The sequence below is a fragment of the Nyctereutes procyonoides genome, unplaced genomic scaffold, assembly GCF_905146905.1.
Source record: "Nyctereutes procyonoides isolate TBG_1078 unplaced genomic scaffold, NYPRO_anot_genome, whole genome shotgun sequence".
Lineage (NCBI taxonomy): Eukaryota > Metazoa > Chordata > Mammalia > Carnivora > Canidae > Nyctereutes > Nyctereutes procyonoides.
Window position 1 is genome coordinate 38,114 of NW_026574987.1, and position 26,322 is coordinate 64,435.

General features: G+C 35.5%; 1 protein-coding gene across 1 annotated transcript in view; it reads left to right on the top strand.

Annotated features, from left to right (window-relative positions):
* LOC129512306 (ankyrin repeat domain-containing protein 31-like) overlaps nt 1-26,322 on the top strand; it is a 66,685-nt gene that overhangs the window by 24,657 nt on the left and 15,706 nt on the right. The window contains exons 8-10 of the mRNA XM_055329562.1: nt 1,541-1,628; nt 7,037-7,133; nt 11,152-12,148. Of these exons, the coding sequence (XP_055185537.1) occupies nt 1,541-1,628; nt 7,037-7,133; nt 11,152-12,148 (1,182 nt within the window). The remainder of the gene's footprint in view (nt 1-1,540; nt 1,629-7,036; nt 7,134-11,151; nt 12,149-26,322) is intronic.

Here is a 26,322-nt window from a genome sequence, read left to right on the forward strand (position 1 = left end):
TTTGGGTAGTGGCTTGGCCAGGGCTCAGGTTCAGACCTTTCAGTTTGCTTTTATAGCCATTCAGTGTAAAAAAGAGATAAACTTTATTTTGTCTGTTTGTTTTGCATAGTCATATTTTATAGTTCTGCTCTGATGCATTTCATAAATGACAGCATTGATATAGCTTTTCCACATAGTTGGATGGTTTTATTATGTGCATTTTTCATGTCCCTTGTAGGTGCCAAAGTAAAAATTCAGGGCAATGTACTTTAGAAGGCTTTGAGGACCAACACATTTTTAAATGAACGTGTATTGAGAATGTATTAAAGAATAGATGATATGAGTCAGTCTATCAGTTTTCATTTACTGAGCACCAGCTATATATCCCATGGTGTGGAAACCATTCACAAATACAAAATTTATGCTCCTGCCTATAAGATTTTTTTATTTTGATGGAGAAATACAATGTGTAAAACATTATATATATTATATATATTTAATATATATATATATATATATATATATAATGCTATATTATAAACTCCTGAAATTCTAAAGTAATGCTGAGAGAGGAGAAATGCATATGAATTAGATTAGTTAGAAGTTTCATAGGAAATGGGTTTTATATGATAATAAGCAGTACTTATTGAGCTCTTACTTTGTGCTGGCACTGTCCTAAGCACTTTAGATGCGTTACTCTATTCAGGTAAGAAGAGAACAAGTAATATGCTGTAGCCACCCAGCTAGGAAGAGGTAAAGCCAGAATTCACACCCAAGCAGTCTAGTTCCAGAATCCATTCCATGATTACATCTCTCAAAACAAAGAGATGGATGGATCTGGGCAAAGTAAATTGAAGACATCCCAGGCAGGACAGTCAGTACCAACAAGGGCATAGAGAGGGACTTAAATCCCATTTGTAAATTTTTAAGAGAGTAGTGTTTTGTATTTTTAAGATTATGTGTGAGATTTTAATAGTGTGCAGTGATGGTCATAAAACCTTAAAGTGAACTTATTGCATATATATGATCTTTAAATATTATGTACTGAGTTGTTCTTTTTTCACCTACAGGTATGATTATAACAGAAGTCAGTGAGAAATTCTGGTTTTTGAAAAAGATTTTATTTATTTATGTGTGAGAGAGAGAGCACAGAGGGAGAGTGAAAGGGAAAAGCAGACTCCTTGCTGAGCAGAGGGCCTGACTCACAGCTTGATCCCAGGACCCTGGGATCAGTACCTGAGCAGGAGGTAGAAGCTTAACCAACTGAGCCACCCAGGTGCCCCAAGAAATTATGAGTCTTTATATGGTTGCTACTCTTGTATTCTATTTACCAGGAGTTGATCTGCAACATAAATCAAAATATTTAAGTTTACTTGTTCCCCCAAATGCATAACATATATACAGTTAAGTTTAAACAAAACATGAATACATTTTGAACATAAAGTGAAATGAGCATTTTAGCAGCACTTTCTTTGGCACTTTTACTGTACATTTGACAATTGCATATCAGAGAGAAATATCTACTTCTTATAATAAAGTTTTTAATATTTTTATCTGATAGCATCAGGCCATCAGTGCCATTCTACAAGATATAGAAGAAAAACAAGGAAATTTACTAGAATTTGAAATACGAACCCCTGAAGATGCAGGTAAATATGGACCCATACTCAAGTTTGATTATTTCATACATCCAAGGTCATTGCTCCCTTAGCTTCTTAAGGTATATCTTATATCAAAGCTTACTTAACAGTGGCTGAAAAGTAACCTTTTTTTATGTGATAAGAAAGTACCAGGAATGAGCATCAGAAGTCATTTATGCAAACCAGTGGTTAGTGTAATCGTTAATCAAGATATTTCGAGACTTAAGGTATAACATGCATGAGTAATATGAGAGACACTCAGAACCACGGTCAGAGATAAGCTACTACTGGTGATAAGTTTAGATGAAGATGTGGAAAAAAAGCATAAGATAGTGACTAGAGATGAGATTATGTTACTACTTAGCTCCTCAGTTTCACCCAGCTATCGAAACCCTTAAAAACAGATCAGAAAAGGAATAGACCGTTGTGACTCAAGTAAGGCAAATCCTCATGCCTTTCAGATGAGCAGATAGACCCAGTAAATGTCTTAGTGGATAGCTGTCTTCCTTTTTAAAAAAACACTAGTGGTTCAAAATGGTAAACTTGACTTTGATCCCTGACCTAATAATCTGAATTTCTCAAAATGTCAGTGAATATTTGCAAATCTTTGGTAGGTCACAGTTGTGTTTTCTTGAGTTATGATTTACAGATAGAAATTAGCTCCTGAAAGATGCAGATCTGAATGTTAAAGTAGTTAGCTAAAAAATAACTTGAAGAATGTCATCAGTCTTTCATGTAACAGGATACAACTATTAATTCATCTCTTGTCCTAGCTCATACTGTATATAGTCTTTAAAAAATTATTTCCTTTTAAATTATACCCATTCTACCTTTCATCTTGGCCTAACACATGGTACATGTTATGTTTTGAGGAAAATAATACAAAATAATTTATACTATAAAGCAAATGTGAATAATTCATATATTTTATTTAGTATTTACAATATCTTATACACCTAAGGTGAATTTCCAATTTTATAATTTTTTTTATTAAAAGGGTATATATAAATGCGCTTCAAAATATAATAAAGAAGAAAAATGTGCTAAAATTACATCCTGTCTCACCACAATATTTTGTTGTATATATTTCCTTTATTTTTTCTAAGAATTTAATTACATAGTTATACCTCAATAAAATTATTAAAAACAGAGTTTGGATCATGCTAAACTTGCCAATTTTACATTTTTCCACCATACCCATTATTCTTAGTGGTTTGCATAGTATCCTGTTCTATAAATGTTCCAGGAATTCATTTTTCCCTTTTTGTTGAACATTTACATTTTTCCAATTTTTTGCTAATCTTTAGCATATACCTTTCTGAATTTAGGATTATCTTCTTTGGAAGGATTACCAGAATTGGAACTACTGGGTCAAAAATTTATAAACACTTTAAAACCTGATAATTTGTATTGGTAAATTGTTTTATAAGGTATTAGATAATAATTTACACTTTCAGCAACACACATTAGTGTTTGTTTCCTTTATACTGCTAATAGCATCAGTTATTTTCATTTAATTTTAGTAGTGTAATAAGAAAAATGCCTCATATATTCACCTGTCTTTTTGATTATTAGTGGTATTTTTTCTCTAGTTTTATTTCCTGCTTTTGTGAAGTTGTTCCTGTTTGTCTATTAATAAATTGGAGCCATTTTATATGATCAAGCTATTGACCCCTTTCCTGCCATAATCGCTGCAAATATGTTTTTCAGCTGAACTGTCTTTTTATGTGTAATGTGTTAATTTATGCTTAAGTATATATATTTTCAAATTCTGTATAGTAAAATATCAGCCTTTTTCCTTTTAATGCTTTTAAGATGATAAATTTTTCTCCCCTCCCCATCCCTATGCTTTGTAATTTAATTTTATAACCAATACAATGACTAGCAGGATCCCTTTATTTTCGTCTCACTGCCTCTTTAAGGGAGGATAGAAAGGTAAGGCAATGGGACTCTTGAGTTCTTGTTTAGTAACTAAATACTGACTGTTTTTTTTTAAGATTTTATTTATTTATTCATGAGAGACACAAAAAGGGAGAAGCAGAGACACAGGCAGAGGGAGAAGCAGGCTCCCCACATGGAGCCTGATGTGGGACTCCATCCTGAACTGGGATCATGCCCGGAGCCAAAGGCAGACGCCCAACCACTGAACCACCCAGGTGTCCCAATACTGACTTGTTACTGACTTCATCAGTCTTTGGCAAATGTCTAAAACTTAGTCTCGGGGGGTCCCTGGGTGGCGCAGCGGTTTGGCACCTGCCTTCGGCCCAGGGCGCGATCCTGGAGACCCGGGATCGAATCCCACGTCGGGCTCCTGGTGCATGGGGCCTGCTTCTCTCTCTGCCTGTGTCTCTGCCTCTCTCTCTCTCTCTCACTGTGTGCCTATCATAAATTAAGAAATAAAAAAATGAAATGTCATTTAAAAAAATAAATAAATAAAACTTAGTCTCTTCAGAGCAGTTTTCTGAGGCTGTTCTGAGACTTCTACCTGGCTCCTATAGTATAGCAGGGCAGCGTACATTTTCCTTTCCCTGGCTCCTCTCAGTCTCTCTCGCTCTTTTTTTTTATTTTTTAATTTTATTTTTTTAATTTTTTTTTAGGTAATCCACCCTACACAGGCTCTTTCTTTCCGGGAAAAGCCATCATAGTCAGGATCACAGAGCGGCCTCCACACCAAGTCCTCAGAATCCTGGCACTTTGGACCTGTGATTAGAAGGGAGGATAGTTAATTTTGAGTACAGGAGCAACTTTCCCTTTCCCCAACTGTCCGAATGTCTTGCTGGCTCTGCAGGGTCTCAATCTCTACATGTTCAAGAAGGAAGTGGATGTGAGTCCATTGTCACCAAAAAAAGTTATTACTCTCTTCAGAGGCTGCTCCCATTGGGCTTGAGATAAAGGAAAGAAATCTCCTCGCCTTTCACCTTGGCTCCTCAGAATGAGATTCCCATCCACTTGAGCAATAGCTCTCCAAAGTATTTTTACAAATTCACCACCCTGTATTCTGATCTGGCTGAGGGATCTAAGAATAATGAATCCCACTGTGTACATTTCTCTTTGAGTTTTTGTTATAGATGTCTTGCATTCACTTTGATATCAGATATCTTTAGTGCCTCAAATAAACTGACCATAAGAATGTTTAGTCTGAACATTTCATACATTATTTTTTTCCTAAGCATTTTAACTCTGTTATTCATTTGAAATCTCTTTTCCACATGTGGTACAAAACAAGGATAGAATAGAGTCTCCCACCTCCCATATTACTACTCTGCCTCTTATTTGTTGAATAATTTCTGTCATCCTCGTTGCTTTTCTAATGCCTTATAATCATATATTAAAATCTTACACATATTAGGGCAATTTCTAGGTTCCAAGATACCACTGATTAATGCATCTGATATGTATATAGTATCAATTTACATGTAAAATTCTTTATGTTCTTTTTTATAGAAAAATATAGAATCTTCTTCATTACTATGCTAATGTTATTTCTACCTCTGATTTAAAATTCAGTTAGAAAAACCCAATGTGACAGGGTACATTGATACTATAAACATCTTTTATTAAATGTCAAATATGCCAAACAGATTTATATCTAAATTCTTAATGATCAAGTTTCCCCCCTTTGTTGTCACATGCATCATACAGAATTAATCCTTAGTCATAGTACTAATAAGACAGAAACTACTCTGGGAACACTGACTCTATACTGACCAAATCATTTATATCATTTGTCTAATTTGCAAAGCGGGGTTCTGGAACAAATTCCTACTCTGAACTTCAGTCATTTCCCACCACTGATTTTCTAGTTAAATTATCTAGAAATTATCTAGTAAATTATCTAGAAAAATATGCATTGGCCTAAAATTATTAGGAAAAAACTTAAGAAACAAAGCCAAAAGTGAAATAACAAATAGCTTAACAGAAATTAAATGTATTAAATGTATTCATTTAAGCATTTCCATTTACTACCTGAGAATTGGATTCTGATGTAATTGACATTTATGTGTAAATCTTGTGGATTTGTGATCGGTGAAGGAAGTCATTATGCCTTTACTTAGGAAGAAGAGGAAGAAAGTAGGAAAATTTTAAGTAATTATTGTAAAAGTAATTTTATATAGATCTTTAAGTAACCTGAGATATCATACAGCTCTATATAAGTGTTAAGTGTAAAGGACAAGAACTGATAACATGCTTTTTATTTCTAACTACATATATAGTTACATATGGTAAACACATCTAGAATAATACACTTAGGGAAGCCCGGGTGGCTCAGTGGTATAGCGCTGCCTTCTGTCTAGGGTGTCATCCTGGAGACCCGGGATCGAGTCCTGCATCTGGCTCCCTGCATGTAGCCTGCTTCTTCTCCCTCTGCCTGTGTCTCTGCCTCTTTCTCTCTGTGTCTCTCATGAATAAATAAATTTAAAAAAAGAATAATACACTTAACAAATACATCTAATATAGTTTAATGAATAATTAACTATTAATTTTATTTTAATTATTTTTTATTAAAATTAAATTATTAAATTTATGAATTAATAAAAATTTAATAATGAATATAGCATACATACACATATAGTTACATATACTATAAATATGCATTGAATAATCCATTAGATAAATATACTAAAAACTTTTACACACACCAACAAATACACTGCTACCAAAGTATAAACAGTAGTCTCTTGTGAAATGAAAAAGAGGAGTAACAGAAGGTGAGAGTAGGATACTTTCTTTTTACTTTTCTTCTATGTAAACATTCATATTGTTTGAAATGTTTATACAGTGTGTGCCCTTTATATTTTAAAAAGTAAATAATTTTAACAAAATATTTATTTTCCTATTTATCTTCCTTTCCTAACCTCATTTCACAGATGAGGAAGGTGACTATAAAGGTCATGTGACTTGTCCAGGTTCACAGAGCTAAGTGGAGTAGCAGGATTAGAACTCAGGCTAACCTGCTCTATTCAGAGTACTTCCATAGGGTGGCATAATTCAGTGAGTTTTGATTTATATATCTGGACCACTAATAGTAGGGAACAGGGTAAGGAAATAATGGCATTTTATTTTATTTTTAAATTATTTTTTTAGGGATCCCTGGGTGGCACAGCGGTTTAGCGCCTGCCTTTGGCCCAGGGCGCGATCCTGGAGACCCAGGATCGAATCCCACATCGGGCTCCCAGTGCATGGAGCCTGCTTCTCCCTCTGCCTGTGTCTCTGCCTCTCTCTCTCTCTCTCTCTCTCTCTCTCTCTCTCTGTGTGTGTGTGTGTGTGACTATCATAAATAAATAAAAATTTAAAAAAATAAATTATTTTTTTAATAATGGCTTTTTAAAATTAATAGGCTGAGTTTTGTGTGATCAAACTTAACATTTGATGTCTTTCTTCTATCATTAACTGACTTTTTATTACCATGTTTCCAGAACAATGCATTGAAAAGATGTTAGAGATAAAAGAGATTATGGATTATGTGCTTGCCAAACAGAAGGCAGAAAGGGATGATCTGGCTAAAAAATACAGGTGAGTGAAAAAATAGAAATGCTTTAGAGTTTTCATAATATTTCCCTTCTTAGTTATAATAGTGAGAATCTAGAATTTCTTAAGAGTGTGAATGTTGCATAGGACCAAAGAATGACTTTATGAGGTCATCTAATCTATTACCTCCATGGGGAATTGTACTTTTCAGAAAGATATTTTTATATTTTATTACTTGAAATATTCAGAAAAAGACGTATCTTAAAAAGTTGTCTACAGCAAAGGATTTTGTGAAAGTGTCTCTGGTCATGAATCTCCAAAATAAATTTCTTTCCATGGTGAACTTAAATGTTTTACAGTACAAAGTTTTCCTTTTGCTATCACAAATGTTGTCTTTCTAAGCATTATAACCATGTATATTATTTAGTTTTGTGTTATTTCTAAACCCTCAATGTTTTTAAGAGATTTCATCCTGATTATATATTGGTTATATACCTCTTTTTGTCCTTTTCTTGAGAAAAATGTTATATTTTTTTTCTTATGTGGGCATTATTTTTATTAGTTTTTCATAGATTTAACTATATATGCCGTTTTTTCTCATAATGAGAACTTTAAGATTTACTCTCTTAGCAACTTTCTTTTTTTTAATTTTATAAATTAATTTTTATTGGTGTTCAATTTACCAACATACAGAATAACACCCAGTGCTCATCCCGTCAAGTGTACCCCTCAGTGCCCGTCACCCATTCACCCCCACCCCCCGCCCTCCTCCCCCTCCACCACCCCTAGTTCATTTCCCAGAGTTAGAAGTCTTTATGTTCTGTCTCCCTTTCTGATATTTCTCACACATTTCTTCTCCCTTCCCTTATATTCCCTTTCACTATTATTCATATTCCCCAAATGAATGAGAACATACACTGTTTGTCCTTCTCCGGTTACTGTGGCCAAGTTCAAAAAGGGTGTTGCCTGAGTTCTCCTCTGGGATTTTGATGGAATCTTGTCTCACATTTAGATCTTTCATCTATTTTGAGTTTATCTTTGTGTATGGTGCAAGAGAGTGGTCCAGTTTCATTCTTCTGCATGTGGATGTCCAATTTTCCCAGCACCATTTATTGAAGAGAGTGTCTTTCTTCCAGTGGATCGTCTTTCCTCCTTTATCGTATATTAGTTGACCATAAAGTTCAGGGTCCACTTCTGGGTTCTCTGTTCTGTTCCATTGATCTATATGTCTGTTTTTGTGCCAGTACCACACTGTCTTGATGAACACAGCTTTGTAGTACAACCTGAAATCTGGCATTGTGATGCCCCCAGATATGGTTTTCTTTTTTAAAATTCCCCTGGCTGTTTGGGGTCTTTTCTGATTCCACACAAATCTTAAAATAATTTGTTCTAACTCTCTGAAGAAAGTCCATGGTATTTTGATAGGGATTGCATTAAACGTGTAAATTGCCCTGGGTAACATTGACATTTTCACTATATTAATTCTGCCAATCCATGAGCAACTTTCAAATATACAATAAAGTATCATTAACTATAGTCACCATGCTGTACATTATATCCTCATGACTTCTCTATTTTATTACTGAATACTTGTACCTTTTGACTCCCTTCATCCATTTCATCCACCCTCCACCTTCCACCTCTGGCAACTACCAATCTGCTCTCTATATCTATGAGTTCAGTTTTTTGAAGTTTTTTAGATTTCACATATAAGTGAGACCATACAGTATTTGTTTTTCTCTGTCTGACTTATTTTCACCTAATATAATACTCTCAAGGTCTGTGCATGCTGTCAAAACTGGCAGGATTTCTTTCTTTTTCATGGCTGAATAATATTCTTCTGTGTGTGTGCACTTGTGCACATAAACAACATTTTCTTTTTTTAATTTATTTTTTATTGGTGTTCAATTTGTCAACATATAGAATAACACCCAGTGCTCATCCCGTCAATTGCCCACATCAGTGCCCATCACCCAGTCACCCCCACCCCCTGCCCACCTCCCCTTCCACCACCCCTAGTTCATTTCCCAGAGTTAGGAGTCTTTCATGTTCTGTCTCCCTTTCTGATATTTCCCACTCATTTTTCCTCCTTTCCCCTTTATTCCCTTTCACTATTTTTTATATTCCCCAAATGAATGAGACCATATAATGTTTGTCCTTCTTCGATTGACTTATTTCACTCACCATAATACCCTCCAGTTCCATCCACATTGAAGCAAATGATGGGTTTTTGTCGTTTCTAATGGCTGAGTAATATTCCATTGTATACATAAACCACATCTTCTTTATCCATTCATCTTTCGATGGACTCCGAGGCTCCTTCCACAGTTAGGCTATTTAAACCACATTTTCTATATTCATCCTTTGATGGACATTTAGGTTGTTTTTATGTCTCAGCTATTGTTAATAATGCTGCAGTGAGTATGGGGTTGCAGATATCTTTTTGACCTTATTCTTTATTCACATGTGATCTTTCTAGTTTCTTTTATATTCTTATGAGCACTTGACATCTATTGTACATTCAGTTTTTTTCCTGAATTTATTTAAAAATCAGTTTTCTATTTTCATTTATAAGTCTTCTGTGTTCATTTTGCTTTTTCTCTCCATTGAATAAGTATTACAAATTCATTTCTATTTCCTGTTTTCCTGTCAGTATAATGCAAGTGAGCTTGTAGGACCTACAGGTGGGTAACTGACTGCAGGATATATTCTAGGAGACTTTGGAGAAGGCTAGCTTCAATTTTCCTTTATGTCCTATGATTAACAATATACCGTGGATTTTGGAAAGTTACTGATCAGTTGGGTTTGCAGGTGTGTAAATCTATTCATATTGCTATAAGATTTAAAATCATGTAATCTAAAATGAACTTTTATTTTTCTGTCTGAACTCTGTTTTAAATGCAATATTACTATTTTTTCTCCTTTTATGCTACTAGTTGTTTGTTAATCTAATTTCTTCTTGCTGTTTCTTCCATTTTCATCTGCTACTCACTTTAACATCTGTTTTGCTTGGAGTTCAGTACCAACAACTCTAAACTATGATAGAGAGACAGATATCTATACTATTGCTGTCCCATAAAGCAGCTGCTTGAGGATGACCCTTGAGGGTCCCTGAGATGATTTCAAGGGGTGTGTGAAGTCAAAACTATTTTTATAAGAAAACTAAGATATTATTTGCCTTTTTGCCTCACATTCTAATGAGTGTGTAATGGAATTTTCCAGAGGCCACATGAAGTGTGATATCATTATTCTAATAGGTAATGGAAAGCATGCTTGAATGTTCTTGTTTTAAAAATTTCTGTTTTATTTTCTAAAACAGTAAATATTGATAGATATATCCATATGAACAAAAGCCCTTTGGGTTCCTCAGTAATTTTTAAAGGTATTAAAAAAGTCCTAAAACCAAAAAGTTTGAGAACTACTAGAAACAAAGAGTTTAGTGTCCTGAAGGTCACTGTAGAATAACCGAAAGAAAAAGGTATGTAGATTAGCCATTTTCTCTCAAATGCAAGCCCCTTATAGTCACACAGGTTAATGCCTATCTGGGTAGTCCCTCTGGACCTGAAAGTGATTCAGTACAGATTCAAAGCATAATTACAGTAATTACTTGATGGACTGACATTGCTCAGGTCTAGCTCAGGTATAATTATTCACAAAATAGTCTCACTCCTTCAGCTCTATGGGAACTTAAATGGAACTTATTCCCAAATGTTACTTCCTGACACACCTTTCCACTATGAACAGGTAAGCAACCTCCAAATCTAAAGAATAGTATTCCTCCTTGATCATCAGTTGCTACTTATCCCAAATTTTGTTTCTTTTTCAGAGTTGACTCACAACTGGTAAATAATATAAATGTGGAAAACCACACCATCACCTCCATAAAAAGGCAGTCTTACTCGTAACCTTAAGAGTCATTTTCCTCTCAGAAGAAATTCATTGCAAAAATAGACCCTTGTGTACTTTGGGCTGATTAAATTAAGACAAGTATCTTTAAAATCTAAATGACTACTAAAAATTTTTTCTCCGGTTTTCATATTGTTTTCTCTGTTTCTTTCTGTAGGGTGTCCATAGAATCATTTAAGCAAGGAGTCCTGAGAGAACAGCTGGCTAACTTGGCCACAAGACAGAAGAGCCTTTTAGTTGTGGCAAAAAAACAGAAAAAAATTACCCAGAAAATCCAAAACTATAAAAACATTACATCTTTGTCTGGTCCTAGTTTGAGGAAGCCACCGTCCAGCTCAGCAATCTCTAGTGAAAAGGACAGCCAAGATCTTATCAGTCTGGAAAATTCATTGCAGCCCCAGTCAGGTTCACTTTCTCTTGTCAGCCTTACTTGTGGAAGCATGCAGGAAACACCATTGTCTCCAGAAACTTGGAATAGCAGCCCAAATACCAACACTTGTGTAAATTCAGAAACAGTGAGAAGGGAATTTTCTGGAAATGAGCTGAATTCTAAGCAAAATGTCAATGATGGTACCTTCGATGGGTCACCAAAATCCAGACGTGCAGATGGCACTAAGATTAAATTACCCTCCCAACCTGTTGCTCTTACTGCTCAGAGGGAGTATTCACAGAGAGGAAATGATCTCACAGAGCCTCCAGCCCCAGAGTGCGAGCCCTGTAATCATCCTTCTGCAGTAACTAACACATTAAACATTGCAGCGACTACAAGCATACTTGCCAGAAATGATGCCCATCCATCAGCTGTTGTTTGTGATCAGGCTCCTACCAGTTGTGATCCAAAAAGAGGAAAGAGGAAAATAGCTTCCCAGCAGCCAAGTAGGGGGACATTGGAATCTCTGACACATCAAGGGACTGATGTCTTAGGCAGTATTACTGGGCATCAGACAAAATCTTATCCTAAAAAACCAGCTTTTACTGTTCGACGTGCTAATGACAGCCACAGCTCCTCCCACTCTGAACGTGGCCGTCAACATATTATTAAAAAGCCTGTAAACTCCAGCACAGCTCCTAGAAAGAAATGTATGCAGATAAAGGATCTGATATTACTCGGAAGAATTAATCCAGGAAAAAACATTCTAGAATTCAAAACACAGGTATCCTATTTTTTTCTCTAAAATCATGTAATTGGGGATCCCTGGGTGGCTTAGTGGTTTGGTGCCTGCCTTTGGCCCAGGGTGCAGTCCTGGAGTCCTGGGATCGAGACCTGCATTGGGCTCCCGGCATGAAGCCTGCTTCTCCCTCTACCTGTCTCTCTCTCTCTCTCTTTCTATCATAAAATAAATAAATAAATCTTAAAAAAATCTTTACAAAAAATAAATAAAATCATGTAATTTTATAATTAAGTTAATAAATGTTACTGTCACGAAGTGTAGGCATTTAGCTCAGATTCAGGAAATAAGGTTTGACTGGGCTTCTTGAATGAGGAGACATACCATAGTGTTCTCAGTGAGTGAAATGCTTTTAGGATGGTTCTATATGTTTTGGTCCCAAGCACCTGTGGGATCCAACTCTGGATCAGCTATAATAAAATTTTAACATAACTTTTCATATTTCTGCTATTTCTTAACAGCTTTATTGAGGTATTATTAACACACACTACACGTATTTATATTATGCAATTTGACAGATTTTGACCTATAAGTTTACATCTGTGAAACCATGACCACAGACAAGGTCATGAACATATCCATCACCTCCAAAAGTCTCTTTTTGCCCTTTTGTATACCTGCTTCCTATCCCCTTCTTCCCATGTTGAGCCTATAGACAATTACTGTTCTGCCCTCTGTCCCTATACTTTAGTTTGCACTTCAGAGAATTCTATAAAAGTAGAATTACACCATATGTGTTCATTTTTGTCTGGCTTCTTTCTCTGAACATAATTGAGAGTCATTGTCATTAGAGCATGTATCAGTAGTTAATTCCTTTTTTTATTGTTCTGTAGTATGTAGAACAAACTACAGTTTTTCATTTCATCTGTGACAGACATTTACGTTGATTCCAGTTGTTGACTATCACATATAAAGCTCCTGTGAATATTGGTATACAAATTTTGGCTCACACAGGCTTTTGCTTTTCTTGGGTGAATACCTAGGAGTGGAGTGGCTGGATTATATATGATAAGTATATATTTGACTTTTTAAGAAACTGCCAAGTTGTTTGTAACATTTTCCATTCCACCAGCTGTGTATGAGTATTCTAGTTCCTCCACATTCTTACTTAATGTAACACCTAGTATGATCAATCTGTTAATTTTAGCTATATACTAACATGTAATGTAGATGTATGGATGTCATACGTATATATGTATAGTAGTTTATCATTGTGGTTTTAATTTGCATTTCAAAATGATTAGCATCTTTTCATGTGCTATTTTCCAGCCATACTTATTCTTTGGTGAAACTTATTTTCAAATATTTGCCCAAGTTTTTAATTGGTTGCTTGTTTCCTTGTTCTGGTATTTGTTTTGATATATTTTGGATATAAGCCCTCTATCAAACATATACTTAGCAAATATTTTCTCTTAGTCTATGGCTTGTCTTTTCATTCTCTCAAAATTGTCTTATAAAAGAACAGAAGTTTGGAGCTCCTGGGTGGTTCAGTTGGTTAGTCATCTGCCTTCAGTTCAGGTCATGATCTCAGGGTCCTGGGATTGAGTACTGCATTGGGCTCTCTGCTCAGTGGGGAGTTTGCTTCTCCCTCTCACTCTCCCTCTGTGCTCACGAGCTCTCTCTCAAATAAATAAATAAAATCTTAAAAAATAAAAAAAACACAAGTTTAATATTTTGATATAGTCCAACTTAGCAACTTGCTCTTTCACTGATTATGTTCTTAGAACCATATCTAAGAATTCTTTGTCTAACCCAAGGACACAAAGATTTTCTCTTAGAATTTAGGCCTATGATCCATTAATTTTTGTATGTGGTACAAAGTAGCATATTTTTGAATTTGGATATTCAGTTCTTCCGACAACATATGTTGAAAAAATTACCCTTTATTGAATTGTCTTTGCATCTTTGTAGAAAATCCTTTGTTTTATATATGTGCCTATTTCTGGACTTCTATATAATATATCTATATACCTGTCTTACCATGAATACCATCTTGATTGTGGAGCTCTATAATAAGTGTTACAATCAGGTAGTGTTGGGGCATCAGGGTGGCTCAGTAGGTTAAGCAGCTGACGCTTGGTTTCAGATCAGGTCATGATCTCAGAGTTGTGAAATCAAGCCCCATGTCAGGCTCCATGCTCAGCACACAGTCAGCTTGTCCCCCTGCCTCCCCCTCTGGCCCTCTCCCCACTCATGCAGGTGCACTTTTCTCAAATATATAAAAATATTTATATAATTTTATATATTTTTTTTAAAAATCAGGTATTATTGGTCCTCCAATTTTGTTCTCCATTTTCTAGTGTGTTTCAGATATTCTAGGTCATTTGCAATTTCATATGAATTTTAGAGTGAGTTTTTTCACTTTCTTTTTTTTTAAGGGGTACTATTATTTTTATTGGTATTGAGTTGAATTTATAGATTAATTTTGGGGCAAAGGACGTCTTAGCAATATTGAGTTGTCTAAACCTGAACATGATATAGCTCTCAGTTAATTGAGGTCTTCTTTTTTTTCCTAGAAGTTATAGGAGTCAGTATACAGGTCTTCGACATCTTTTATAAGATTTATTGCTAAGTATTTCATGTTTTTGATAGTATTATATATGATATTTTTTAAATGTCAGTTTTTGGTTGTTTTTTGCTAATAGGAATACACTTTTTTTTTGTATATTGAGATGTTATCATGCAACCTTGCTAAACTCACTTCCTACTTCCTATAAATTTTTGGAGATTTCATTGGACTTTCTATATAGATGATCATGTTGTCTATAAAAAAGACAGTTTTACTTCTTTCTTTCCATTGTGAATGTTTTTTATTTCTTTTTTTTTTTTCTGGCCACACTGGCTAAAACCTCCAGCACAGTGTTGAAATAAAATGGTATTATCAAACTTCTGGTTTTTTTCCCCTCAGATAAGATTATGTTTTGAGAAGGAAAAAATTTAGTCTTTCACTTTTAAATCTAATGTTGGCTGTAGTTTTTTTCATAGATACCCTTTATCAGGCTGAGCAAGTTCTTTCTTTTCCTACTTTCTTAAATGTTTTTATCATGGAAGGGCATTACATTTTGTCGAATGTTCTTTCCACATCTATTGAGATGATATGTGGGTTTTGGTTTGCATTCTATTGTTATGATATATAACATTAATTGATCTTTGGATATTAAACCAACCTTGCACTCCTGAGAAAGCAGACAGATTACATTTGGTCATGGTATATAATTCTTTTTATAAGTTGCTGGATTTGGTTTTCTAGTATGTTGTTGAGGATTATTGCATCCATATTTACGGAAGATATTGGTCTGTAGATTTCTTGTATTTGTCTGGATTGGTATTAAGTTAATACTAGTCTCACAAAAGTGTTTCTCCTTTTCTATTTTTTGGAATATTGGTAATGCAAAATATTAGTATTCAGTCTTTAAATGTTTGATAGTAGTCACCAACGAACCATCTGTACCTGAGATTGTTTTTTTTTTAGATAGTTTTTTGAGTATTAATTCAATCTCTTTACTTAAAGGTATTTTCAAACTGTTTCTTCTTGAATTTTTTTTTTTTGGTAATTTTTATCTTTCTAGGAATTTATTTATTGGTATAGCATTCTTGACAGTTTTTCTTATAATCCTTTTTATTTCATTAGGTTCAGTAACAGGGTACCCATTTCATTGCTGATCTTAGTAATTTGAGTCTCCTTAGTTGTTTTTCTTAGTCAGTCTAGGTAAAGCTTCGTCACTTTTGTTGCTATTTTCAAAGAACCACTTTTGATTTTATTGATTTTATCTATTGTTTTTTCTATTGCCTGTTTTATTTATTTCCACTCTAATATTTATTTCCCTCCTTTTGCTTGCTTTGAGTTTAGTTTGCTGTTTTTTTCCAGTGTCATCAGTGTAAGTTTAGGTTAATTACTTGAGGTATTTCTTCCTTTTCAATACAGGCATTCATGGCTGTAAATTTCCGTTTAACCCACTGCTTTCATTGCATCTCATAATTTTTGGTATGTTGTATCTTAATTTTCATTCATCTCAACGTATTTTTTAATTTGCGTTTTGTTTACATCTTTAACCCATTAGTTATTTGGAGTATTTGATTTGTAGTCATTTGATTTGATTTGGAGTCATTTGATTTCTGTATAACTGTGAGTGTTCCAAATTTTTGTTACTAATTTCTAATTTCATTCTGTTGTATTTAGAGAACATAGTATTATTTCAATCGTTCTAAATTTTCTGAGATTTATTTTGTGGCTTAACTAGTATATGGCCCATCCTAAAAATATATACCATGAACACTTGAGAAAAATTATTATGTTGTTTGGAGTTTTTTTTTAACAGATTTTATGTATTTGTTAGAGAGAGAGAGAGAGAAAGCATAAGCCAGGAAAAAGGCAGAGGGAGAGGGAGAAGCAGACTCCTTGCTGAGCAGGGAGCCTGATATAAGGCTTGATCCCAGATCCCTGGGATGATGACTTAACCCAAAGGCAGATGCTTAACTGACTCAGCCAACCAGACTCCCCTAGAAGAAGTTTTTTATAGATGCTTGTTGGGTTTAGTTGGTTTGTAGTGTTGCTCAATTTTTCCTTTCCTCATTGATCTTCTGCTGTTTGTTCTATACATAATTGTTTTTTTAATAAATTAATTTTTATTGGTGTTCAATTTACCAACATACAGAATAACACCCAGTGCTCATCCTCAGTGCCCGACACCCATTCACCCCCACCCCCGCCCTCCTCCCTTCCACCACCCCTAGTTCGTTTCCTAGAGTTAGGAGTCTTTATGTTCTGTCTCCCTTTCTGATACTTCCCACACATTTCTTCTCCCTTCCCTTATATTCCCTTTCACTATTATTCATATTCCCCAAATGAATGAGAACATACACTGTTTGTCCTTCTCCGATTGACTTACTTCACTCAGCATAATAACCTCCAGTTCCATCCACGTTGAAGCAAATGGTGGGTATTGGTCATTTCTAATGGCTGAGTAATATTCCATTGTATACATAGACCACATCTTCTTTATCCATTCAAGTTTCGATGGACACCGAGGCTCCTTCCACAGTTTGGCTATTGTGGACATTGCTGCTAGAAACGCGGTGCAGGTGTCCCGGCGTTTCATTGCATCTGAATCTTTGGGGTAAATCCCTAACAATGCAATTGCTGGGTGGTAGGGTAGGTCTATTTTTAACTCTTTGAGGAACCTCCACACAGTTTTCCAAGTGGCTGCACCAGTTCACATTCCCACCAACAGTGTAAGGGGGTTCCCTTTTCTCCGCATCCTCTCCAACATTTGTTGTTTCCTGCCTTGTTAATTTTCCCCATTCTCACTGGTGTGAGGTGGTATCTCATTGTGGTTTTGATTTGTATTTCCCTGATGGCCAGTGATGCAGAGCATTTTCTCATGTGCATGTTGGCCATGTCTATGTCTTCCTCTGTGAGATTTCTCTTCATGTCTTTTGCCCATTTCATGATTGGATTGTTTGTTTCTTTGGTGTTGAGTTTAATAAGTTCTTTATAGATCTTGGAAACTAGCCCTTTATCTGATAGGTCATTTGCAAATATCTTCTCCCATTCTGTAGGTTGTCTTTGAGTTTTGTTGACTGTGTCCTTTGCTGTGCAAAAGCTTCTTATCTTGATGAAGTCCCAATAGTTCATTTTTGCTTTTGTTTCTTTTGCTTTCGCGGATGTATCTTGCAAGAAGTTACTGTGGCCAAGTTCAAAAAGGGTGTTGCCTGTGTTCTCCTCTAGGATTTTGATGGAATCTTGTCTCACATTTAGATCTTTCATCCATTTTGAGTTTATCTTTGTGTATGGTGCAAGAGAGTGGTCTAGTTTCATTCTTCTGTATGTGGATGTCCAATTTTCCCAACACCATTTATTGAAGAGACTGTCTTTCTTCCAGTGGATAGTCTTTCCTCCTTTATCGAATATTAGTTGACCATAAAGTTCAGGGTCCACTTCTGGGTTCTCTATTCTGTTCCATTGATCTATGTGTCTGTTTTTGTGCCAGTACCACACTGTCTTGATGACCACAGCTTTGTAGTACAACCTGAAATCTGGCATTGTGATGCCCCCAGATATGGTTTTCTTCTTTAAAATTCCCCTGGCTATTCGGGGTCTTTTCTGATTCCACACAAATCTTAAAATAATTTGTTCTAATCTCTGAAGAAAGTCCATGGTATTTTGATAGGGATTGCATTAAACGTGTAAATTGTCCTGGGTAACATTGACATTTTCACAATATTAATTCTGCCAATCCATGAGCATGGGATATTTTTACATCTCTTTGTGTCTCCTCAATTTCTTTCAGAAGTGTTCTATAGTTTTTAGGGTATAGATCCTTTACCTCTTTGGTTAGGTTTATTCCTAGGTATCTTATGCTTTTGGGTGCAACTGTCAATGGGATTGACTCCTTAATTTCTCTTTCTTCAGTCTCATTGTTAGTGTATAGGAATGCCATTGATTTCTGGGCATTGATTTTGTATCCTGCCACGCTGCCAAACTGCTGTATGAGTTCTAGCAATCTTGGGGTGGAGGCTTTTGGGTTTTCTATGTAGAGTATCATGTCATCGGCGAAGAGGGAGAGTTTGACTTCTTCTTTGCCAATTTGAATGCCTTTAATGTCTTTTTGTTGTCTGATTGCTGAGGCTAGGACTTCCAATACTATGTTGAATAGCAGTGGTGAGAGTGGACATCCCTGTCTTGTTCCTGATCTTAGGGGAAAGGCTCCCAGTGCTTCTCCATTGAGAATGATATTTGCTGTGGGCTTTTCGTAGATGGCTTTTAAGATGTCGAGGAAAGTTCCCTCTATCTGAAGAGTTTTGATCAGGAATGGATGCTGTATTTTGTCAAATGCTTTCTCTGCATCTAATGAGAAGATCATATGGTTCTTGGTTTTTCTCCTGCTGATATGATGAATCACATTGATTGTTTTATGAGTGTTGAAACAGCCTTGTGTCCCGGGGATAAATCCTACTTGGTCATGGTGAAAAATTTTCTTAATGTGTTGTTGGATCCTATTGGCTAGTATCTTGTTGAGAATTTTTGCATCCATGTTCATCAGGGATATTGGTCTGTAATTCACCTTTTTGGTGGGGTCTTTGTCTGGTTTTGGAATTAAGGTGATGCTGGCCTCATAGAATGCGTTTGGAAGTACTCCATCTCTTTCTATCTTTCCAAACAGCTTTAGTAGAATAGGTATGATTTCTTCTTTAAACATTTGATAGAATTCCCCTGGGAAGCCATATGGCCCTGGACTCTTGTGTCTTGGGAGGTTTTTGATGACTGCTTCAATTTCCTCCCTGGTTATTGGCCTGTTCAGGTTTTCTATTTCTTCCTGTTCCAGTTTTGGAAGTTTGTGGCTTTCCAGGAATGCGTCCATTTCTTCTAGATTGCCTAATTTATTGGCGTAGAGCTGTTCATCATATGTTTTTAAAATCGTTTGTATTTCCTTGGTGTTGGTAGTGATCTCTCCTTTCTCATTCATGATTTTATTAATTTGAGTCTTCTCTCTCTTCTTTTTAATAAGGTTGGCTAATGGTTTATCTATCTTATTAATTCTTTCAAAGAACCAACTCCTGGTTCTGTTGATCTGTTCCACAGTTCTTCTGGTCTCAATTTCGTTGAGTTCTGCTCGAATTTTAATGTTCTATACATTATTGAAAGTGGAGTTGTGTTGTTAATAGAAAACACAAGGCAGGAAACAACAAATGTTGGAGAGGATGCGGAGAAAAGGGAACCCTCTTGCACTGTTGGTGGGAATGTGAACTGGTGCAGCCACTCTGGAAAACTGTGTGGAGGTTCCTCAAAGAATTAAAAATAGACATGCCCTACGACCCAGCAATTGCACTGTTAGGGATTTACCCCGAAGATTCAGATGCAATGAAACGCCGGGGCACCTGCACCCCGATGTTTCTAGCAGCCATGTCCACAATAGCCAAACTGTGGAAGGAGCCTCGGTGCCCATCGAAAGATGAATGGATAAAGAAGATGTGGTTTATGTATACAATGGAATATTACTCAGCCATTAGAAACAACAAATACCCACCATTTGCTTCAACGTGGATGGAACTGGAGGGTATTATGCTGAGTGAAGTAAGTCAATCAGAGAAGGACAAACAGTGTATGTTCTCACTTATTTGGGGAATATGAATAATAGTGAAGGGGAATATAAGGGAAGGGAGAAGAAATGTGTGGGAGATATCAGAAAGGGACACAGAACATAAAGACTTCCAACTCTGGGAAATGAACTAGGGGTGGTGGAAGGGGAGGAGGGCGGGGGGTGGGGGTGAATGGGTGACGGGCACGGAGGGGGACACTTGACGGGATGAGCACTGGGTGTTATTCTGTATGTTGGTAAATTGAACACCAATAAAAATTAATTTATAAAAAAAAAATAAAAAAAAAATTAAAAAAAAATAAAACAGAAAAAAAAAATAAATAAATAATTTGAGACTCCCAAAAAAAAAAAAAAAATAGAAAACAGAAAGTGGAATTTCATTAGTGTTGAATAATCTATTTCAACCTTCATTTCTGTTAATTTTTGCTTCATGTGTGTCAGAAGTCTTTCATTATGTGCATGTGTTTATAATTGTTCTATATTCCTGATCCATTAACCCTCTTCTCATTACAAAATATTCCTCATTATTTCTAGTGGCATTTTTTGTTCTAAAGTCTATTTTGTACAATATTGTTATAGCTGCTCCAGTTTTCTTGAAGTTGCCGTTTGCATGATATATATTTCTCCATCCTTTCATGTTCAATTTATTTGTCTCTTTCAGTTTAGTCTGTTCTATGTATACAGAAATTGCCAAATTGGATCTTTTTTTTTAACTTAGTCTGACAACTTCTGCCTTTTGAATAAATTTTTAAATCCACTCTCATTCAGTTAATGTTATTAATATTATTGGATTTATGTCTGCTGTTTTACTTTTGTTTTCAGTATGTCTCATACCTTTTTTGTTCCTCTGTACTTCTTTTATTGCTTTCTTTTGCATTAAGTGGATATTTTTCATTGTAGCATTTTAGTTTCTTTAGTGACTTTTTTCACCATTTTTTTTTGAGGTCCATAGTGCTTACCCTAGGATATCTTCACTTACCAGAATCAGCTTCAGATTTATGCTAACTTAATTCCAGTGAGCTATAGTCCTATATAGCTCTATGCTTCTTTCCCCCTTTTTGTGATGTTATCATTATACATATCATATATATAAATGTTATCATTGCAACAATTCAATTTGTTATAATTATGAGTTTATCAAATTTAGTACTTGTAAAGAAATAAAGAAAGCAAGCATATATTATAGCTTTTTTTGTAGCTTTTGTTAAATTAACCTTCCTATTTATCCTTTCTGGTTTTCTTCATCTGTTTCTGTGAATTTGAGTTACCAAATACACATTCCCTGATATTATTCCCTTAGTACAAGAAAACTTTCCTCCCACTCACCTCCTTTTTGCTATCTTGAAATATATACATTATCTATTATTTAATACTATAATTTTATAAATCAGTTAAGAGAAGAAATATTTGTTCATATTGTCTTTTATAATGCGTAATTACTTACATTTACCAGTGTTCTCTGTTTTCTCACGTGGATTCATATTACTGTTTGGAGTCACTTGCAGTCTGAAGAACTTCCTCTGATATTTCTTATCATGTTTGCTAGCAACAAATTCTCTCCGTTTTTGTTTATCCAGCAATGTTTTTATTTAAATTCATTTCTTAAAGATAGCTTTGCTGGATATAGGATTCTTGGTTGATGATTTTTTCTTTGTACACTTTGACTATGTTATTCCACTGCTTCTGGCTTCCATTATTTTAATAAGAAGCCAACTGTTGGAGTGCTCTTGTAAGTGATGAGTCATTTTTCTCTTCTTTCAGTATTTTATTATTGTCTTTGACTTTTAGCAATTCTGTTTACGAGTTTTTTCACGTTTATCCTACTTGGAAGTCACTGAGCCTCCTTCAGAAAGTATAGATTAATGTTTTTCAGTAAATTTGAGAAGTTTTCATCTATTATTTTTTCAAGTATGTTTTCTGGTCTTTTTTCTCTCTTGTCCTTCTGGTACTCTCATGCACTTTTGTGTGCTTAATGGTGTCTCACATTTCTGTAAGGCTTTTTCATTTTTCTTCATCATTTTTTCTTTGTTCTTCAGCTTTCATAACCTCTATTGATCTTTTTTTCAAGTTTATTCTTTTTCTGATATCATAAATCTTTTGAGCCCCTCTAGTAAATTTTTCATTTCAGTTATTGTACTTTTTCAACTCCATAACTTCTATTTGTTTTTTTTAAATAAATTGTATCTTTATTGATATTCTCTATTTGATATGACATTGTCATCATACCTTCCTTTACTTCCTTAATTATGGTTTCCTTTAGTTCCTTTAACATTTTTATAATGACTGTTTTGAAGTCTTTGTTAAATCCAACATTTAGTCATTCTTACAGATGTGTTCTTGCTCTATTTGTTTAGGTGTGTCATACCATTCCTCTTTTTCCTCATGTCAATTTTTTGTTGTAAATGGACATTTTAGATACTTTGAAATATGTAGCAATTCCGTGTACTGGCCCCCACCTTCTCGCTTGTTATTGTTATGTGCCTGCTTATTTAGTTACTGGCTAGATTGTTTTAGTGGAGGTTATTTTTCCCAATATAGTGTTAAACTTTTCATATTGTGCTGCATGGACTGAGGCCTTGGCAGGTCTTTCTTAACTGTCTCTTTCTCTGTGCATACCTGACCATCAAGCTCCACTTATTGCTGGTTAATTATTATATTGTTTTCAACAATGACCTGGAGCATAAATTGCTCAACGCGACTAATACAGTCAAGTGTGTGCTCCTTTGAAAGTATAGTTTATGAAGTCAGTGTTTGAGTTTTATTCTGATTCTATTAGGCTCTTCTCTACTATTTATTTCCCCATTTCTCTCATAAAAACTAGCCAGCCTGTATCCACAGTGAATCTATCAATTTACTTTAAAATATTTTTTACCACAACCTGTACTGCCTTTAAAGTGACCTTGAGCTTGAACTTCTCCATGTTCTGTTGCAAATGAAGTCATTTCCTTTGGAGATGATTAGGGAGGAACCATCTGTTTTAAGGCTTGCTTCTTTTCCCAAATCTCTGTGCCATAGCTCTGGAGCTGGGATGGGAACATAGCAACTTTTCTCTGAATGACACCCTGACTTTAGGAGCTGAGCATTTACCCAAGATGGGCACAGTAGGCTTGTGCCTTTACAGCTTGTCCCTCTTGACATGAAACCACCACCTTATAAGCCAGGCAAGGGTTATCAGGGTCCTAGTAGTCTCATTGGCACCATGCCAAAGATGGAGCCTCTGCCTCACCAGTGCAGACTAGGCAGGAGGGATCCCTCACCTTTGGCTGCACTTACTCACTCACAACCTAGCCTTATCAACAGATGCTGAGGGCAGGATGAGAAATGCTGATATCCTGCACCTGATACGAAGGTAGCCCTCTGATTAGGTGCTACAGGGAGAGGGAGCCCTGTGTTCTTGGCTGTACAGTCTGGAGTGGAATCTGCACATTATTGAGGCGGGAAGGGGGAGGAAGGAAGCAATCTTGGTTCACATACCACAGACTTTTTTTTCCACCTAATTGTCATAGATTTTGCTGAATAGATGGCTCTTTATTTGCTACATGTGTTTAACCATTTCCAGAGATTTTTTTAAAGATTTTATTCATTCATGAGAGACACAGAGAGAGAGAGAGACAGAGACACAGTCAGAGGGAGAAGCAGGCTCCATGCAGGGAGCCCAATGTGGGATTCAACCCCAGGACCCTGGGATCACACCCTGGGCCAAAGGCAGGCACTAACCCACTGAGCCACCCAGGTGCCCCCCTTTCCAGAGATTTAAACAATTTTTTAAAATACTTTTCATGTGAGACTGGATCCCCACATTGTTATGCCAGAAGTCGATTCTAGAATATTCACATTCAGGGGTGCCTGGGTAGCTCATATGGTTAAGCATCTGACTTCAGCTTAGGTTATAATCTCAAGATAATGGGAGCAAGCCCCACACTGCATTAGGCTCTGCACTCAGCAGAGTCTGCCTGGCCATTTCCCTCTCCATCTGTCTTTCCACCTGTTTGTGTTTTTTCTCCCTCTCTTAAATAAATAAATAAATAAATAAATAAATAAATAAATAAATAAATAAATAAATAAATAAAATCTATTTTTTTTAAAAAAGAATATTTACATTCAGTGGGACTTTCAATAAATTTAGGTTTAAATCTATCACATGGCATTTGGTTTCTATTTCTCTTGTCTCTTTGTTCCCTTTTTCATTTTTTTATGCTTCGTTTCCTTTGTTGGTTTGTTAGCTATAATTTGTTTTACTTCAGTTGTGGTATTAGAGTTTATGGAACATATTTTTAACTTCTCCCAGTACCTGTGATATTTTATCACTTCATGTATACTCTAAGAACCACAAGCTAGTATGCTTCCCTTTCTCTACTCCTGACCTTTGTGTTATCATATATTTTGCTTTGATCTAATGTTATAAATTCCATACATTATTATTTTTGTTTAAACAATTATCTTTGAAGTAGACTTAAATGTTAAGAAAAGTATTTTTTCTCATGTAGTTACTATTTCTGTTTTTGTTTCCTTTGTGTAGATCCTGATTGACATTTGCTGTCATCTTTCTTCTGCCTGGAGGACTATCTTTAACATTTTTTGCATTGAAGGTCTTCTGCCAATAGTGAATCCTTTTAACTTTTGCCATGTCTGAAAAAGTTTATTTCACCTACATTTTTGAAATAATTTTTGCTAGACATATAGACTCCTGTGTTGAAAGGGTTTTTTTTTCTTTGAGTACTTTAAAGATTTACTCCATTGTTTAGACACACTGTTCTTAACCTTGTTCCTCCATAAATAATGGGTCTTTTTTTCTCCTTCTGGCTGCTTGTAAGAGTTTCTCTTTATCTGGTTCTAAGCAATTTTGATTATGAGGAGTATTAGCATAATATTTTTGTTTCTTATGCTTGGGGGTTATTGAATTTCTTGAATCTCTGTGTTCCAAATTTTAATCTCAGATGTGGAAACATTTCAGCCATTATTTCTCCAAACATTATTTCCTCCCTCCCCTCCATTTTTGAACCTCTTATTACATACATAATGGATTGCTTGAAATCCTTCTATAATTCACTGATAATCTTTTCATTTAAAAAAATTCTCTTTTCTCGGTGTTTCATTTTTATGCAATTCTTATTCCTTTGTCTTTGAATTTACTAATCTTTTTGTTTGAAATATCTAATAAAAAAAGAAATATCTAATCATCAATGTATTCTCCATCTCTAGAATTTTGATTTTGGTCTTTTAAAAAATATTTTCCATGTCTCTACATAACTTTTGAACATGTGGAATATGATTGTAATAACTACTTAATGTTTTTGTCTGCTAATGCAAACATTCTTATCAGTTCTCATTTTCAGTTGTTTGCTTTATCTCTTCTGTATGAGTTGTATTTTCCTACTTCTTTCTAGGCCTGTGAATTTTTCATTGAATCCTACACATTGTGAAATCTACCTTGCTGGATGCTGAATATTTTTTATTCTTATAAATATATTGTAGATTTATTCTAGGATGCAGTTAAGTTCCTTGGAAATAGTTTGATCCTTTGGTGTCTTGCTTTTAAGATTTGGTCAGCAGGACTGGAGCAATGTGTTCAATCTAGGGCTAGTTATTTCCTACTACTGAGTCTTCTGTGTACCCTACCAAAGCCCCACCAGTTATGAGGTTTTCTAGTTGTGCTGTTGGGAACAGGCACTATTTCTGACCTTTGAGAATGCCAGATGTCCTTACCTCTAATCCTTTCAGGTGGTTCTTTTCCCAGCCCTGGGTAACTTGCTCCCAAACACGGCCAATCACTACTCAGCTGAATGCTTAAGAGGACCCCCTGAAGATCTGCAGAGTCCTCCCTCTTTGTATTGCTCTCTTCTTCAGTATTCTGTCCTGCAAACTCTAGGTACCTTGCCTCCATGATCTCTGCTCTGTCTCCTCAACTCAGGGCGTCAACAGGCTTTGCCTAGAATCCCCTCTTCCTGCACCCTGACCTGGTAACATTCAAGGCAGGGAGCTAGGACACTTGGAAGGCTTACCTCATTCATTTCTCACTTCTCAGGGTACTGTACTTTGTTGCCTGCTGTTTAGTACCTT